This window comes from Chiloscyllium plagiosum, chromosome 8, assembly GCF_004010195.1.
Source record: "Chiloscyllium plagiosum isolate BGI_BamShark_2017 chromosome 8, ASM401019v2, whole genome shotgun sequence".
In the NCBI taxonomy this organism is placed as follows: Eukaryota; Metazoa; Chordata; class Chondrichthyes; order Orectolobiformes; family Hemiscylliidae; genus Chiloscyllium; species Chiloscyllium plagiosum.
Window position 1 is genome coordinate 96,534,178 of NC_057717.1, and position 14,873 is coordinate 96,549,050.

The 14,873-nt window shown below is 43.4% G+C and overlaps 1 protein-coding gene across 8 annotated transcripts in view; it reads right to left on the reverse strand.

Annotated features, from left to right (window-relative positions):
- Positions 1-14,873, reverse strand: part of LOC122552212 (dedicator of cytokinesis protein 7-like) — a 177,635-nt gene that overhangs the window by 88,452 nt on the left and 74,310 nt on the right. For all 8 annotated transcript variants that reach the window (XM_043694839.1, XM_043694843.1, XM_043694838.1 and 5 more), the window contains exons 8-14: positions 12,245-12,311; positions 9,732-9,881; positions 9,480-9,560; positions 6,542-6,698; positions 5,245-5,369; positions 4,544-4,637; positions 2,032-2,194 (exon numbers count right to left, since the gene is read on the reverse strand). In XM_043694839.1, coding sequence (XP_043550774.1) covers positions 2,032-2,194; positions 4,544-4,637; positions 5,245-5,369; positions 6,542-6,698; positions 9,480-9,560; positions 9,732-9,881; positions 12,245-12,311 — 837 coding nt within the window. The remainder of the gene's footprint in view (positions 1-2,031; positions 2,195-4,543; positions 4,638-5,244; positions 5,370-6,541; positions 6,699-9,479; positions 9,561-9,731; positions 9,882-12,244; positions 12,312-14,873) is intronic.

The following is a 14,873-nucleotide window of genomic DNA, read 5'->3' on the forward strand; positions in this document are numbered from 1 at the left end:
TGAGCTGCCAGAGGATGTGGTGGAGACTGGTACAATTGCAACATTTAAGAGACATTTGGATGGGTATATGAATAGGAAGGGTTTGGAGGGATATGGGCCAGGTGCTGGCAGGTGGGACGAGATTGGGTTGCGATGTGGGACGAGATTGGGTTGCGATATCTGGTCGGCATGGACGGGTTGGACCGAAGGGTCCGTTTCCATGCTGTACATCTCTATGCTGTTGTCAGGTACGGAAGTAGTTGGCAATTTGTGCACAATAAGCTTTCAGAAAATGTCACGCAATACCGGGTTATCAGTTTCCATAATGTCAAATAAAGGATCGATGTTGACCTAGGACAGTGGCAAGAACTCTCTGCTCTTCTTTCAAAAAGCACCATAGGATTTTTCACATTCACCTTAACAAGCAGAAAGAGGGCCTTTGTGGAACCTCCTACCCAAAGGACTGAGGGAGCATTGTGCAGTCAGAGATATCATCTTCTGTTTGAAATGTTAAAAGCAGTCCCAGACTGCCCTCTTGAGGTAGTCATGAAAGATTCTATGAAATTATTCGGAGTAGCTCGCGTATCCCTGTGTTCTGTCCAATATATACCTCTCAAGCAACATTACTGACTCATTGCTGATGTTGGGACCTTGCTGAGTGCAAATTATCTGAATTTCCCAATTATAGAACAGCATCTACAATTCCAAACAAGGTCAGAGGTGGGGATGGTAGTTGAGAGTTGCACCATGCCCAGTCCCAACTGCAGTACTTAAATAATGAAGCAGTTAGTGTTGATACACAGCAAGACCTGGACATCATCCAGGCTTAGCTGATAAGTAACAAATAATATTCATGCCATACAAGTGCTGGTGTGAGTGTAACAATCTGCCTATGATGTTCCATATCAGTTTGAATGCTGCATTGACCAGAAACTGAACTGGACTATCCATCTAAAAATTGTAGCTACAAGGGCAACTCAGAGGTTGGAAATTCCACAATAAGTCACTGATATTATGATAAAGCCTGTCCACAATCTACAAAGCACAAGCATGACGGAATATTTTGCACTTGCCTGGATCTGTGCAGGACCAACAACACACAAGTTCAACACCATTCAAGACAGTGCAATTTATACTGATCAGCATTCCATCTACCAAGCTAAAAAATTTATTCCACCTACCACTGTGCATTGGGTACAGGAAGTTCTTCTATAACATGATGGCTATGTTCTTGTGCACCTCCACATTATATAAAAATCACACTTAAAGTATTGACAATGTAATCACGTTATAGCAAACAGACATTTTAAAAGTTTGCACTTTAGAAAGTATCCCCAATTTGTCAATCACATTACAGTGACTTCACATTAACGAAGCATGTATTATAGCACAATGACCTGTACCATATATAAGATGTGCAACTTGTAAAGTCTAGTTCAACAGCACTTTCTATAACCATGGCCTCTACCATCTAGAAGGTGAAAGGCAGCAGATGTACAGGAATACTACCATCTGCAAAGTTCCCATCCAAACCGCACATCATCCTGCAAGAGAAACTCATCGCCATTTGTTCACTGTTGCAGAGCTCGTGGCAGCTGAGACATGGACTGCACCAGGTCAAGGTGCAGTTCACCACCACCAGGGAAACTGGGGCAATGGCCAGTCTCGCCAACAACACCCATGTCACATGAATGAATGGGAAAAAAAAAACCCAAAGAGAATTTCTTTGCAGCCATTGAAGAGGAACAAGACTGAAAGAACGTTGTTTTTAAATATGAAACTTCTATACCCCCAGCACACCTTGATGCACTTCATAATCAATGACATACCTAGACGTAGGGTCACTGTTCAAATCTAAAGTGGTACTACAATCCACACATGCTCAGCAAACACCTGCAGACTTTTTGACATCCTGAGAATTTGAGAGGCAAGCACAACATCGAAGGAGTTCACCATCAGTGAATAATAAAGTATAGAGAAGATTCTTCTCCCATCCTGCCTTCCGCCTTGCATTGACACTGAGGTGGTGGTATGATTGAGATTGATTGTTACCTGTACGCCGTGTAGGGCACATAGACCTCTCTTGCTGGAAACTCCAGGATTTCTTTCGTTGGGCGGACTCTAGGATCTGGGTATGGTTTGACATGAAGCAACTCAGGGGAGAGGCAGTAGTGTGGACTTTCGGGAGCAGGAGATATATCAATCTTTAATTGAGCTATAAACATAGAAGACATGTTATTAAGATAAATAGGCAAATCAAAGATACAAAGGAAACATGAAGTTATAGATTCTCCCGTTCTAAACCAATGCAGTCAATCTGATGTGGAACATCCACAGTGATGTTAGGGTGTTCCAGGATTCTGAACTCAGCAGCTGGGAAGGAATGGCCAATACAGTTCAAAGTTAGGGACAAGCATTGTTGCAGCTCTCCTCAACCAGGCAAGTGGACAGTTTTCCATCATTCTCCTGAATTGCATCCTGGCTGCTTTGGGAGTCAGAAGTTAGTTGTTCACTCCAAAATTCCCAGTACTGATGGACTAATACCACATCAAATACCTTAAACATTCACTCTTCACAGTCAATGCACCGTGGCTCCAGTGTGTATAATCTGCGAGATACGCTGCAGCATCTCACCAAAGGTCCTTCCAAATCTGAGCTCTCTGCCACTTAGAAGAACAAGGGTGGAGATACCTGTAAACACTGCCACTTGCAAGTTCCTCTCCAAGCTACAGACCATACTAACTTGGAACTAAAACACTGCTCTTTCACAGTAACTGAAACAAAATCTCACAACTCTCTTCCCAATGGCACGATAGGGTACATGCACCAAATGGAGTGCAGCAGTTAAAAAAAGATGGCTCACCACCATCTTTCTCTAGGATAGAATCCAGAACCAGGAAAGACATTTTGAAACAAGGGCATTCACTCTCGTCACCACTTGAATTTAGTTCTTTTGCCCAGAAATAGGCTAAGACTGACCAACAAGGTCAGAAATTGAATGATCCTGGCAGAACCCAAACTCAGTATCAGTGAGCAGGTTATTGCTGACTATGTACTACTTAATGGCATTGTCACTAACATCGTCCATCACTTTTTGATGAAGAGCCTATGCGCGAAACATCGATTCTCCTGATCCTCGAATGCTACCTGACTGGCTATGCTTTTCCAGCACCACACTTTTTGACTCTGATCTCCAGCATCTGCAGTCCTCACTTTCTCCTCCTCCACATCCCATCACTTTGCTGATAATTGAGATGACTGACAGGGCAGTAATTGGCTGGACTAAAACTGTTTTGCTTTATAGAACACCATATACCTAGCAAGTTCCCAAAGTGTCATGTCATAACGAAGATGATATGAAGATTGGTGGAGTTGTGGATAGTGAGGAGGGCTGTTGTTGGCTGCAAAGAGACTTAGATATGATGCAGAGCTGGGCTGAGGAGTGGCAGATGGAGTTCAACCCTGTCAAGTGTGAGGTTGTCCACTTTGGAAGGACAAATAAGAATGCGGAATACATGTTTAACGGTAGGGTTCTTAGTAAGATGGAGGAGCAGAGGGATCTTGGGGTCGTTCATAGATCTTTGAAAGTTGCCACAGGTGGATAGAGCTTGTAAGAAGGTCTATGGTGTATGAACGTTCATTAGCAGAGGGATTGAATTCAAGAGTCGTGAGGTGATGTTGCAGCTGTACAGGACCTTGGTTAGGCCACATTTGGAGTACTGTGTGCAGTTCTGGTCGCCTCACTTTAGGAAAGATGTGGAAGCTTTGGAGAGGGTGCAGAGAAGATTTACCAAGATGTTGCCTGGAATGGAGAATAGGTCGTACGAGGATAGGTTGAGACTTTTAGGCCTTTTCTCATTGGAACGGCGAAGGATGAGGGGTGACTTGATAGAGGTTTATAAGATGATCAGAGGAATAGACAATCAGAAACTTTTTCCCCGGGTACAACAGAGTGTTACAAGGGGACATAAATTTAAGGTGAAGGGTGGAAGGTATAGGGGGGATGTCAGGGGTAGGTTCTTTACCCAGAGAGTGGTGGGGACATGGAATGTGCTACCTGTGGGAGTGGCAGAGTCAGAATCATTGGCAACCTTTAAGCGGCAATTGGATAGGTACATGGATGGGTGCTTAAGCTAGGACAAATGTTCGGCACAACATCTTGGGCCGAAGGGCCTGTTCTGTGCTGTATTATTCAATGTTCCATATAACTGTACTGATACAGTTTAGCTCAGGCATGGCTAGTTCTGAAGCATAAATTCTCAGAACTATTGCCAGAATGTCAATATCTCTGCTGAATCTGGTGCCTTCTGCCACTTCTTGACCTCACATGGAGTGAATCAAATTACCTGAGGACGAGCATTTGTCATGCTGGTGCTCAGGAAGAGAGGAGTACACATTTAACTTCGTATCAGTCAATGCCAGGTTGAGCAAGTTAAATAATAAGCATTTCCACAAAAGTAGCAAAGTGCTTTGGTTTGCTGCTTCCTCAAAAAGCAATTGCAATCACTTGTCTCATCCCAGCGCTCACCCTGCCACTTCTAAGCTTCAGAATTCAACAATTTACCGGTCACTGGTCGCAGCCTCCGCAGAACAGATGAGGGCCTTCTCATATCAGCCAGGAACTTGTACAAGTCTTCATCACTTAAACGATCCCCTTCCTGATGAAACAGAAAAGGACAGCAATCCAATATCAAACTCCCAACTTGAGAATGATTTTTAACATTTCATAAGGAGACAGTCTATAAAATCAAAGTGGAGTGCTGGAAAAGCACAGCAGGCCAGGCAGCATCCGAGGAGCAGGAGAATCTATGTTTCATCTGTGTGGAGAGAGAGAGAGAGAGAGAGAGAGACACACACACACTATTTCAAGTCAAGTGTGACTCCTCTTCACAGGAGAGGGCGTGAGTTCTGATGAGAGATTATACCGGACTTGATATGGTGGCTGTTTCTTACTCCACAGATACTGCGAGAAGCTGTATCTCTCGAGCATTCTCTGTGTTTGTTTCCCAGGTTTTGTACCAAGCAAGACTGAAATCTCAAGCAATCTTCAAATCTCACATAGCCCAAGTATTCCTTGCAAGATGTTTCAACTCTAATAATGAAACCACCTGTGATCATTTGTAAGCAGGATTGTTCATTCAGAAAATAACTTATGAACTTCAGTCTTCAAGTGGGCAAATGATGGCTTTGCAGGTCCTCAAATGAATGACATTTGCTTGCCTTGGACCACTTCTTCTGAGTTTGACATTTCTTTTTATCATTTACCTGTTTGAAGAAGTTTGTGACAGTCAGGGTAGCTGGACGGAAGTTCGTATAATTGCAGGCATCTTCTCCAATACTCATCCGCTCCAATGTCCTTTTCTTCCGATCAGTCCACGTTCCCTTTCGCTCTTGTTAGGAAGCATAATAAAAAGAGCAGTCACTTCCCTTTGTTATAAGTCAAACATTGTACCAAACAGCACCTCCACTTCCATTTAAAACTAGTGTTTACAACAAAAAGTCTTGTCAATTGTGAAGTTTCAGCTTTTCATGTCGAGTTCTTTAATTATTCTATTGCCCTTTCCTCGAATGCTTTTCAAACGTTTATTCAATTCCATTTTTATTGTTTCAGTCTCTGCTTTAATAAGAGCATGCAAAAGCCATTTTCCATTCTGTGAAAGATTCTGGGCCAGTCTAACATCAAAGTAATAAATTCACTCACTTGGATTTTCTAGTTGAATGAAGCTGTAAAATCAACTTGACAGAAGCATATGCTATGGTTACAAGGTTACAGTAGGTTTACTAATCCAGTACACGCCCAGTTACCTGACTTAGAACAACATTAATCAAGCAATGTTTGCAGATCATGGGAAATACTTAGGATCTTGAACAGAAATTGAACAGGTTCAGTGAAAAACTAAGGGGAAAGATTTAGGTACAGTCAGAGATTCTGCATCTTCAGATCTCTCCAGGGGCTTGCTCCTTCTCATTTCTAACATTTCTGAAAACACCATCAAAAACTTGCAGTCATCCAATCCTGGCTCCTTATGCATCCTTGACTTACATCACATCAGCACTAAGGTCTAAGCACCAGAATTCCCTTCTAAACTTCTCGCTCAACTCCTTTTAGATGCTCAAGATTGCTGATAATGGCTCTATCCATCATTGTGAAGCAGAATTTACCAAGCTCTGGACACTTGCCCGCTGAATAGGGAATGTGAGTTGGGATCAGACTGGTCATGAAACAAGTTAATTTTAAGGATCTAAAATGTTTTTGCAATAATAATTCTGCCCAGTATGAGAGGAACTGTAGGTCCAGACTTGTTCCCTGTCTTAATATCTCCTAGTGTCAAATTTCTGATGTTCCTTTAAAGCTCATGGGACATTTTACAATATCAAAGGCACAATGTAAATGCAAACACAAACATCGTTTCTAGAAAGATAATATCAAAATGCATACTGATACCAATATCCACTTGTAAATATGAATCTGTCTTGCGTCTAACTAATCTCATTTAACAGACTCAACAATGTAAGGGATTAGCTTCAAAAGGGCAGAATGGAACCATATGCTGTTTCTCACCACTTTCCGAGTCTGAGGAATCACGCTCCAGGCTCCCTGCGCTGCTCACAATGTTCATGAGGTGGATTGCAGTCCAGGCAAAGGGCATTCGGAATTTCCCCAGCTTGTTACAGAACTGCTCTGCCTGATTCTTCAACTTCTCAACTTTCTCCTTGTGCTGGGCAGGTGACACAAACAATAAAAATGTTATGTTCAGTTATACTTGAGAAAAATGCATGAGTGTGAGAAAGAAAATGGCACAACAGGAAAGAGAGACAGACACACAGATTAAGACAAATAACAGAGAACTGAAAACTGGCAGAGATGTAGAAGACTAGCAAAGAACTGTATTCCATCATAGATATTTTTAAGAGGATAATATAACTTATGAAACAATGACAAGTTAGATGCTGCAACTATTATGTGGACAGCAAAATCCATGAATCAAGAATAAAATAAATGACTAAAGTGGCATTTAATGGTCTGAGTTGAGGGAGGAACGTTGGCCAGGTCACTGGGAGAACACTCTTATCTCTACATTCTGCCATGGGATGCTAAATGTGCAACCGAACTGCTGGTACAGACCAGTGATGAAGCAGCACTCCAATTAGGATTAGATGGTAGTGTCTTAAACTAATTATCTTCCCAATCAGAGATAAATGCTACAAACTGACATGCTAGAAGTAAAGTTTGAAAGTAAAAATACATACTGTAATTGTGTCTTATATCAATGTGAGCACTTAACAACCATTTACATGGTGACACTAAGAATGATGCACTCCCTGATGCGCTCAATGCTTTCTATGCTTGGTTCGAGCAGAATGCCAGTGGCACGGTGTCACCTGCCTTGACAGCCCTGGATGCACATGTTCCCTCAGTCATTGCTGCAGATGTCAGATCAGTCTTCCTGGGAGTCAATGCAAGGAAAGCGACAGGCTCGAATGGTGGCCCTGCCCATGCTCTTAGACCCTGCTGGTGGAGGTATTCACTGACATCTTCAACCTTTCCCTCCTACAAGCTAAAGTCCCCAGATGCTTCAAGAAGACCACCTCCATCCCAGTACCGAAGAAAGCACATGCAACGTGCCTCAATGAGTACCCAGTGGATGTGGCCTCAATAGACATGACATGCTTCGAGAGACTGGTCACGGCCCTCATCAACTCTAGTCTCCCAGCCCTGCCTCGATCCCCTGCAATTTGCCTACCAACAAAACAAGTCCACAGCAGACACCATTTCTCTAGCCCTGCACTCATTCCTGGAAAACAAGACACCTACATCAGATTCCTAATCATCAACTACAGCTCTGCCTTCAGCACCATTATCTCTACCAGACTGATCTCAAATCTGAGACTTGGGTCTCAGCTCCGCCTCTGCAACTGCATCCCCAGCTTCCTGATCCATAGACCGCAAATCAGTGAAGATAGACAACTGCAACTTCTCCATCATAACATTCAATACTGGAGCCCCATAAATTGTGTTCTCAGCCCCCTACTGTACTTCGTGTATATGCACGACTGTGCAGCCAAGTTCCCACCGAATGCCATTCACAAATTTGCTGACAACACCACCATGGATATCAAACAACGATGTGTCAGAATACAAAAAGGAGATAGAGGGCTTGGTGATGTGGTACAATGATAACAACCTCTCTCTCAATGTTGGCAAAACTAAAGAACTGATCATTGACTTCAGAAAGAAAGGAGAACAAGCCCTATCTACATCAACGGAGTGGAGGTTGAGAGGGTTGTGAGTATCAAGTTCCAAGGAGTGATAATAACCAACAATTTGTCATGGACTTCCTAAGTGGATGTGACAGTCAAGAAGGCACAACAAAGCCTTTTCTTTCTCAGGCGACTCAGGAGATTTGGCATGTCCACAAGGACCCTCACCAACTTCTACAGATGCATCATTGAAAGCAGACTGTCTGGGTGCATAATGGCCTGGTACAGCAACTGCTTTGCCCAGGAACATAAGAAACTATAGAAGGATGTGTGTACAGCCTACACCATCACAGAAACTAATCTCCATCCACGGACTCCATTTATATTTCTCATTTTGTGGAAAGGCTGCCATCATCATCAAAGACTCATCCCATCCCGGTAAGCTCTTCTATAACCTCTTCCGTCAGGCAACAACAGATTCAAGAACAGCTTCTTCCCTGTTGTCATTAGGCTGATGAATGGATTCTCTAACTTCAAATAATGTTAATCTTGTTAATGTTCTTCTTGCCTTGTCCTGAGCAGTGTAATCTCTATGTCTCACTCTGTCCAAGTTTATTTCACTCTACGATCTGTATGTCCTTGCTTACAATGATCTGCCTGTAATGCTCACAATAAAGCTTCTCACTGTGCTTATAGGTGCGTGTGACAATCAATTAATGATTTATATAATCATCATTCAGCAATAGAACATGGAATTATGCTGTGATTTGCTGAGGTTCCATTCTCATCTTCATGACTCAGCTAAAACATTATTCAGAAAATAAAAACATTGGAGGAGGATTTGACCATTCAGCCCTTTATTCCATTATTTGATATGATCATAGCTAATCCTCGACCTCAACTTCACGTTCTGTCACTGTCTCCATGCCCAGTTCCCTTAGTATTTAAAATCTACTCATCTCAAGGTTGAACATGCTCAAAGTTGAAACATCCACACCAATTCTGAAGATTCTCAAACCTCACTGAAGAAATCTGCCCTCAGATCATTTTGAAACGGCTGACCCCATGTCATGAAACTATGACACGTACTTTTGTAGTTCCCAGGCTAGGAAGACATGCTACCAGCATCTACTCTGTTAATTACCTTAAGAACTCACTGCATTTCAATTGGGTCCCCCTCTTACCCTCCATGTATACAAATATACGTGATACATGACAGTACTACAAGGCATTTTCCAGTGGCCAATAAAGTATTCTCTACAGTTTAAAATGATTAGGCGGACATGTGCTCTCCTTACCTTGGTCGAATCAGACTCCTTCATGACCATGTAGGGTTCAGCACACTCCCCAATGTCACCCTGCTGCAGAACCTTTTCAAGCTGCAATAGGGAAAAAGTTGAAAGTGAAAATTGTTATAGATTAAATACAACAAAAAAGATCAGCAACTTCAAAGGTGGTGGAAACTCAAAAGAATTTTAAATCTCCAGCTCCAAAGAGATTAACTTTATTAAAAAGTAAGTAAGTATTTCACAGGGAAGCTCCAAGTTTACCTTAATCACCAGGAATATATCAGGAGAAGGATATGTTATGGAGAAGATGGTGGACCTGGCCATCGTTGATATTGCAGCATGGGGAATGTGAGATCGGAGCAACCCCTTCATTTGGTCAGAATTCAAATCAAAATAGAAGTTTTCAGAAATCTACAACAAACAGCAGGAAAATAAAATTGTTAACCTCAAAGTTTGTGAGAAGATTTGTAGCTCGGGTGTTCATTGTTGTGGTTCTGTTTGCCATGCTGGGAATTTGTGTTGCAGATGTTTCGTCCCCTGTCTAGGTGACATCCTCAGTGCTTGGGAGCCTCCTGTGAAGCGCTTCTGTGATCTTTCCTCCGGCATTTTTAGAGGATTAAATCTGCCGCTTCCGGTTGTCAGTTCCAGCTGTCCGTTGCAGTGGTCGGTATATTGGGTCCAGGTCGATATGCTTATTGATTGAAGCTGTGGATGAGTGCCATGCCTCTATCCTGTGAAGCGCTTCTGTGATGTTTCCTCCGGCATTTTTAGAGGATTAAATCTGCTGCTTCCGGTTGTCAGTTCCAGCTGTCCATGCAGTGGTCGGTAGATTGGGTCCAGGTTGATGTGCTTATTGATTGAAGCTGTGGATGAGTGCCATGCCTCTAGGAATTCCTAGAGGCATGGCACTCATCCACAGCTTCAATCAATAAGCACATCAACCTGGACCCAATCTACCGACCACTGCAACGGACAGCTGGATCTGACAACCGAAAGCGGCAGATTCAATCCTCTAAAAATGCCGGAGGAAACATCACAGAAGCGCTTCACAGGAGGCTCCCAAGCACTGAGGATGTCACCTAGACAGGGGACGAAACGTCTGCAACACAAATTCCCAGCTCGGCGAACAGAACCACAACAAAATTGTTAACTTAATCAAAAGGTTTGACTAGCTTCACACAATGAGTTCGGTTGAAGTAAGGACTGCACTAGACAATAAGCTTTTTTGACAGAGACATAAGAACTCAAGAAATAGAATCAAGTGTAGAACATTCGGCCCCTCAAGTCTGTCCTGCCATTTAATAAAATCATGGCTGATCTGTCTCAATCCTCAACTTCTCTTTTGTGCCAGGAAAGCATAGCTGTCAATTCTCTGATACTTTAAAACTCTATCTACATCCTCTTTAAATACCTTCAGAGATCCCAGTCTCCACATTTCTCTAAGGTAGAGAATTCCAGACATTCACTGCTCTCTGGGAGAGGAAATTCCTTCACATTACATATAAAATGAGTGTCCACTTATTCTATAATTGTATCCCCGAGTTTGACATTCCACCATCATGAAAACATCTTTTCAACCTTTATGTCAAGCCCCCTCAGAATCTTGTACATTTCAATAAGATCACCCTTCATTCTTGTAAGTGCTAAAGAATAAGGGCCTAATCTGTTCAGTCATTCCTGTCGGAAAACATGCAACAGTGTGATAATGTACAAGACAAAATACAGACCACAATACCCTGACACACCCAACATAAAGGGCACATATGTTATAAACTGATAAATACACTAGGTAAATCCTGTCAAAATTTGACTACAGCTGTCCTATTCCCAAAGTTAAATTCTCACAGCTAGGTGGATATTGTCAGCTGCTAGCACTGTCTTCCGTTCCTGGCAAGCCCAATTAATTCACAACTCCCGACAAGGAGCAGCAGCGGCAGCCTGTCTTAAGGAATCAATTCAAAACATCCTAGAGTAAAGCTTCAAGGTGATACAAAAATACCATCCCAGAGCACCAGCAGGCCCATTCAGCACTTCGAGCCTATTTTGCCATTCAAGTAGATCACTGATAATCATCTATACCTCAACAACACTTTCTTATGCAATTCCCCAGCCCTTGAAGCCATTAGTAACTATCAATTGCTGTCAGGAATAAACTCAATGACTGAGCCTCCACAGCCCTCTGGGGTAAGAGACTGTGTCCCCTAGTCATAGAAGTAAACAAAAAGAAAGTGGAGCTTTGCTGATGATGGCTACAGAGAAGAGTGTGCTTAGCAGTGCTGCCTCAGAGCGCCAGGGACCCAGGTTTGATTGCAGCCTCAGGTGACTGTTTGTTTTGAACGTGTACATTCTCCACGTGTCTCCATGGGTTTTCTCCAGGTGCTTCCTCCCACAATCCAAAGTTGTACAGGTTACGTGGATTGGCCATACTGTCCAGTGATATGCAGACTAACTGGGTTAACCATGGGAAATGCAGGGTTACAGGGATAGGGTAGGTCTTGGTAGATTGCTCTTTGGCGGGTCGGTAGGGACTTGATGGGCCAAATGGACTGCTTCCACACCATAATAATTCTTTGATACATTAAAAAGCCAGATAATGATGGACAATTTCCCAGTCGGTGCAGAACTAGGAACACGGTTAAAATCGATTATCGGAAGTTAAATCCAAAATCAATGATCTTTGCTGAGAAAGCAGCGTTGTCTCCATCAGTTTGGTTTAGATTTCACACTGCGTGAATAAAAGTAAGTGACAGAAGCTACACATACAAGCCACTTACCTTCTTCTTTTCCTTTACATCATACAGGGCAAGAACCCCAAATATGGGCTCGATTTCAATTTCAAACCTTTGATGGAAGAGAAGAAAATAAGTCCATCACTCAGAGAGAGTTATGTTGCTACTGCATTTAAAGTCATTTGGATTAACAGAATAAATAATAAACTCCACAAATGATTGACAAGAAATTGAAACACTTCTTAACCTTTACAAATGGGAACAACCATATCTTTACAAAGGATCTAACACTCTGCCCAGGTGATTAAATAATTAAGTTCCGACAGGACTTGGGAAAGAAAGCTCTGGGATCAGCCCAAAAAGATACAAAATTGTTCTCACACCTGAAAGTTTAGGTTGTCTTAATCTAGATTCGAGAAAGCAAAATCTCAAACTTTTTTGTCTGAAGGAGCAGTCTAATGGCCAGAGCAGCTCGGCAGCGGAAAGCAAGTTATTGGCTTTTTTCTGTGACTGTGTTTGTGGCACATTACTGAATTTTAGAGGACACTAAATTTTCTTGTAACCTATTCTTTATCTTCAGAAATTGCTGGAGACATGTAGGACTTGCAGCATCTGTGGGGAGAAAACAGTTTTGTTTTGAATCCAGTGACTTTTTGTGATAAATGATTGGAAAAGTATTTTTTGTGCAGAAGGCAGACAGGGCAAGAGTGAGATCTGAAAGGATGGGCAGATGGGTGGGGGGGGAGGAGAAGAGATTACTGACAGTAAGGCAGGACAGGAGAGAAACTGAATAAGTGATAATGAGAGCTAACAAGAGGGGAGAATGGGTAGGCTGTGCTTAAGGTAGCCCGTGTAATGTGTTAATGGGACTAAAAGTAGGTGAGAATAGGCTGGTGTGCTGAAAGTAACACGTCACGTCAAGACAAGTGCATAGGGTGAGTGAAAACACAGGAAGGACGTAATCAGGCTCTAAAGTTATTCAACTCAATGTTGAGTTCTAGATGTCGCAGTGCCCCAAGCCAAAGATGAGACGCTGCTCTTCGAGCATGTGCTGAAACTCGCTGGAGCAGTAATGTTGGTGTGGGAACACTGTTGTGCAATGACATAGCAGGCAACTGGAAGCACGAGGTTATTATTTTGGATAGAATGGAGGTATTCAACAAATATTCACCAGGTCTACATTTCATCTAGAGGCAGCCATGTTGTGAGTAGCATTTACAGTTGACTTGATTGAAAGAAGAGCAGGTTAACCACTGATTCACTAGGAAGGTATGGTTTGGGCTGTGGAGTGAGGAGGAGGTTAGATTAGATTACTTACAGTGTGGAAACAGGCCCTTCGGCCCAATAAGTCCACACCAATCCATCGAAGCGCAAACCACCCAGACCCATTCCCCTACATCTACCCCTTCACCTAACACAACGGGCAATTTAGCCTGGCCAATTCACCTAACCTGCACATTTTTTTTTTGGATTGTGGGAGGAAACCCACGCAGTCACAGGGGGAATGTGTAAACTCCACACAGAGAGTCACCTGAGGCAGGAATTGAACCCGGGTCTCTGGCACTGTGAGGCAGCAGTGCTAACCACTGTGCCACCGTGCCGCCCATAGTTCTTCTGTGATAGCAGGGGGGTGTGGGGAGCTATTGAGAATGCAGAAAGATTGGACCAGAGTGTCCTGGAGGGAACGGTCCCTACAGAATGCTAACAAGGCGGAGGAGGGGGTAATGTCCGAATTCTGGTGGCATTCCACTGGAGATGATGGAAATGGCTGCTTACAATCCTTCACGAGAATGCTGGGAGGGTGGTGAGGACCAGTCGGACAGTATCATTGTTGAGGAAGTAAAGAAAAGTGGGCAGGCAGAGTGCAGAAGATGGGTCAGACAGGGCCAAGGGCTTGTCAACCATGGTAGCAGAGTATCCTCAGTCAAGGATTGAGGCATCCTCTGCAGAAAGTGGCATCATGAGAACAGATGCGATGGAGACAGAGAAACTGCAAGAATGGACGGAGTCCCTACAGGATGCAGGGTATGAGGATGTATAGTTCAGATAACTGTGGGAGTCATTGGGTTTGCTGGCCAGCCTATTCCCCAGAAGTGGGAAGAAAGATGTTGAGGAAGTGAAGGGAGGATTCAGATAAATTTTCTGATTCCAAGCAAGAGTGGGAACCAGCATCCTGCGCTTACAGCTACTTTAACATACCACCGGTGTTCCCATATGAGTGGTTTGGTCTCAGGATTGCTGCAGTGCTCCAGGAAGCACAAGCTTGAAGAACAGTATCTCATCTGAGGAAGGTCACTGGACCCAAAACATTAACTCTGACTTCTCTCCACAGATGCTGCCAGATCTGCTGAGTTGGCAGACAGTGAGGACTGCAGATGCTGGAGACCAGAGTTGAAAAATGTGGCGCTGGAAAAACACAGCAGGCCAGGCAGCGTCCGAGGAACAGGAGAATCGACATTTCGGGCATAAGCCCTTCTTCAGGAATGAGGCTGGTGCGCCTAGCGGGCTGAGATAAAAGGTAGGGGGGAGGGGCGCTGGGAATACAATAGGTGGAAGGAGGTGAGGGTGAGGGTGATAGGATGGAGAGGGGGCGGGGGCGGAGAGATCGGGAAGAAGATTGCAGGTCAAGAGGGCGGTGCTGAATCCGGAGGTTGGGACTGAGATAAGGTGGGGG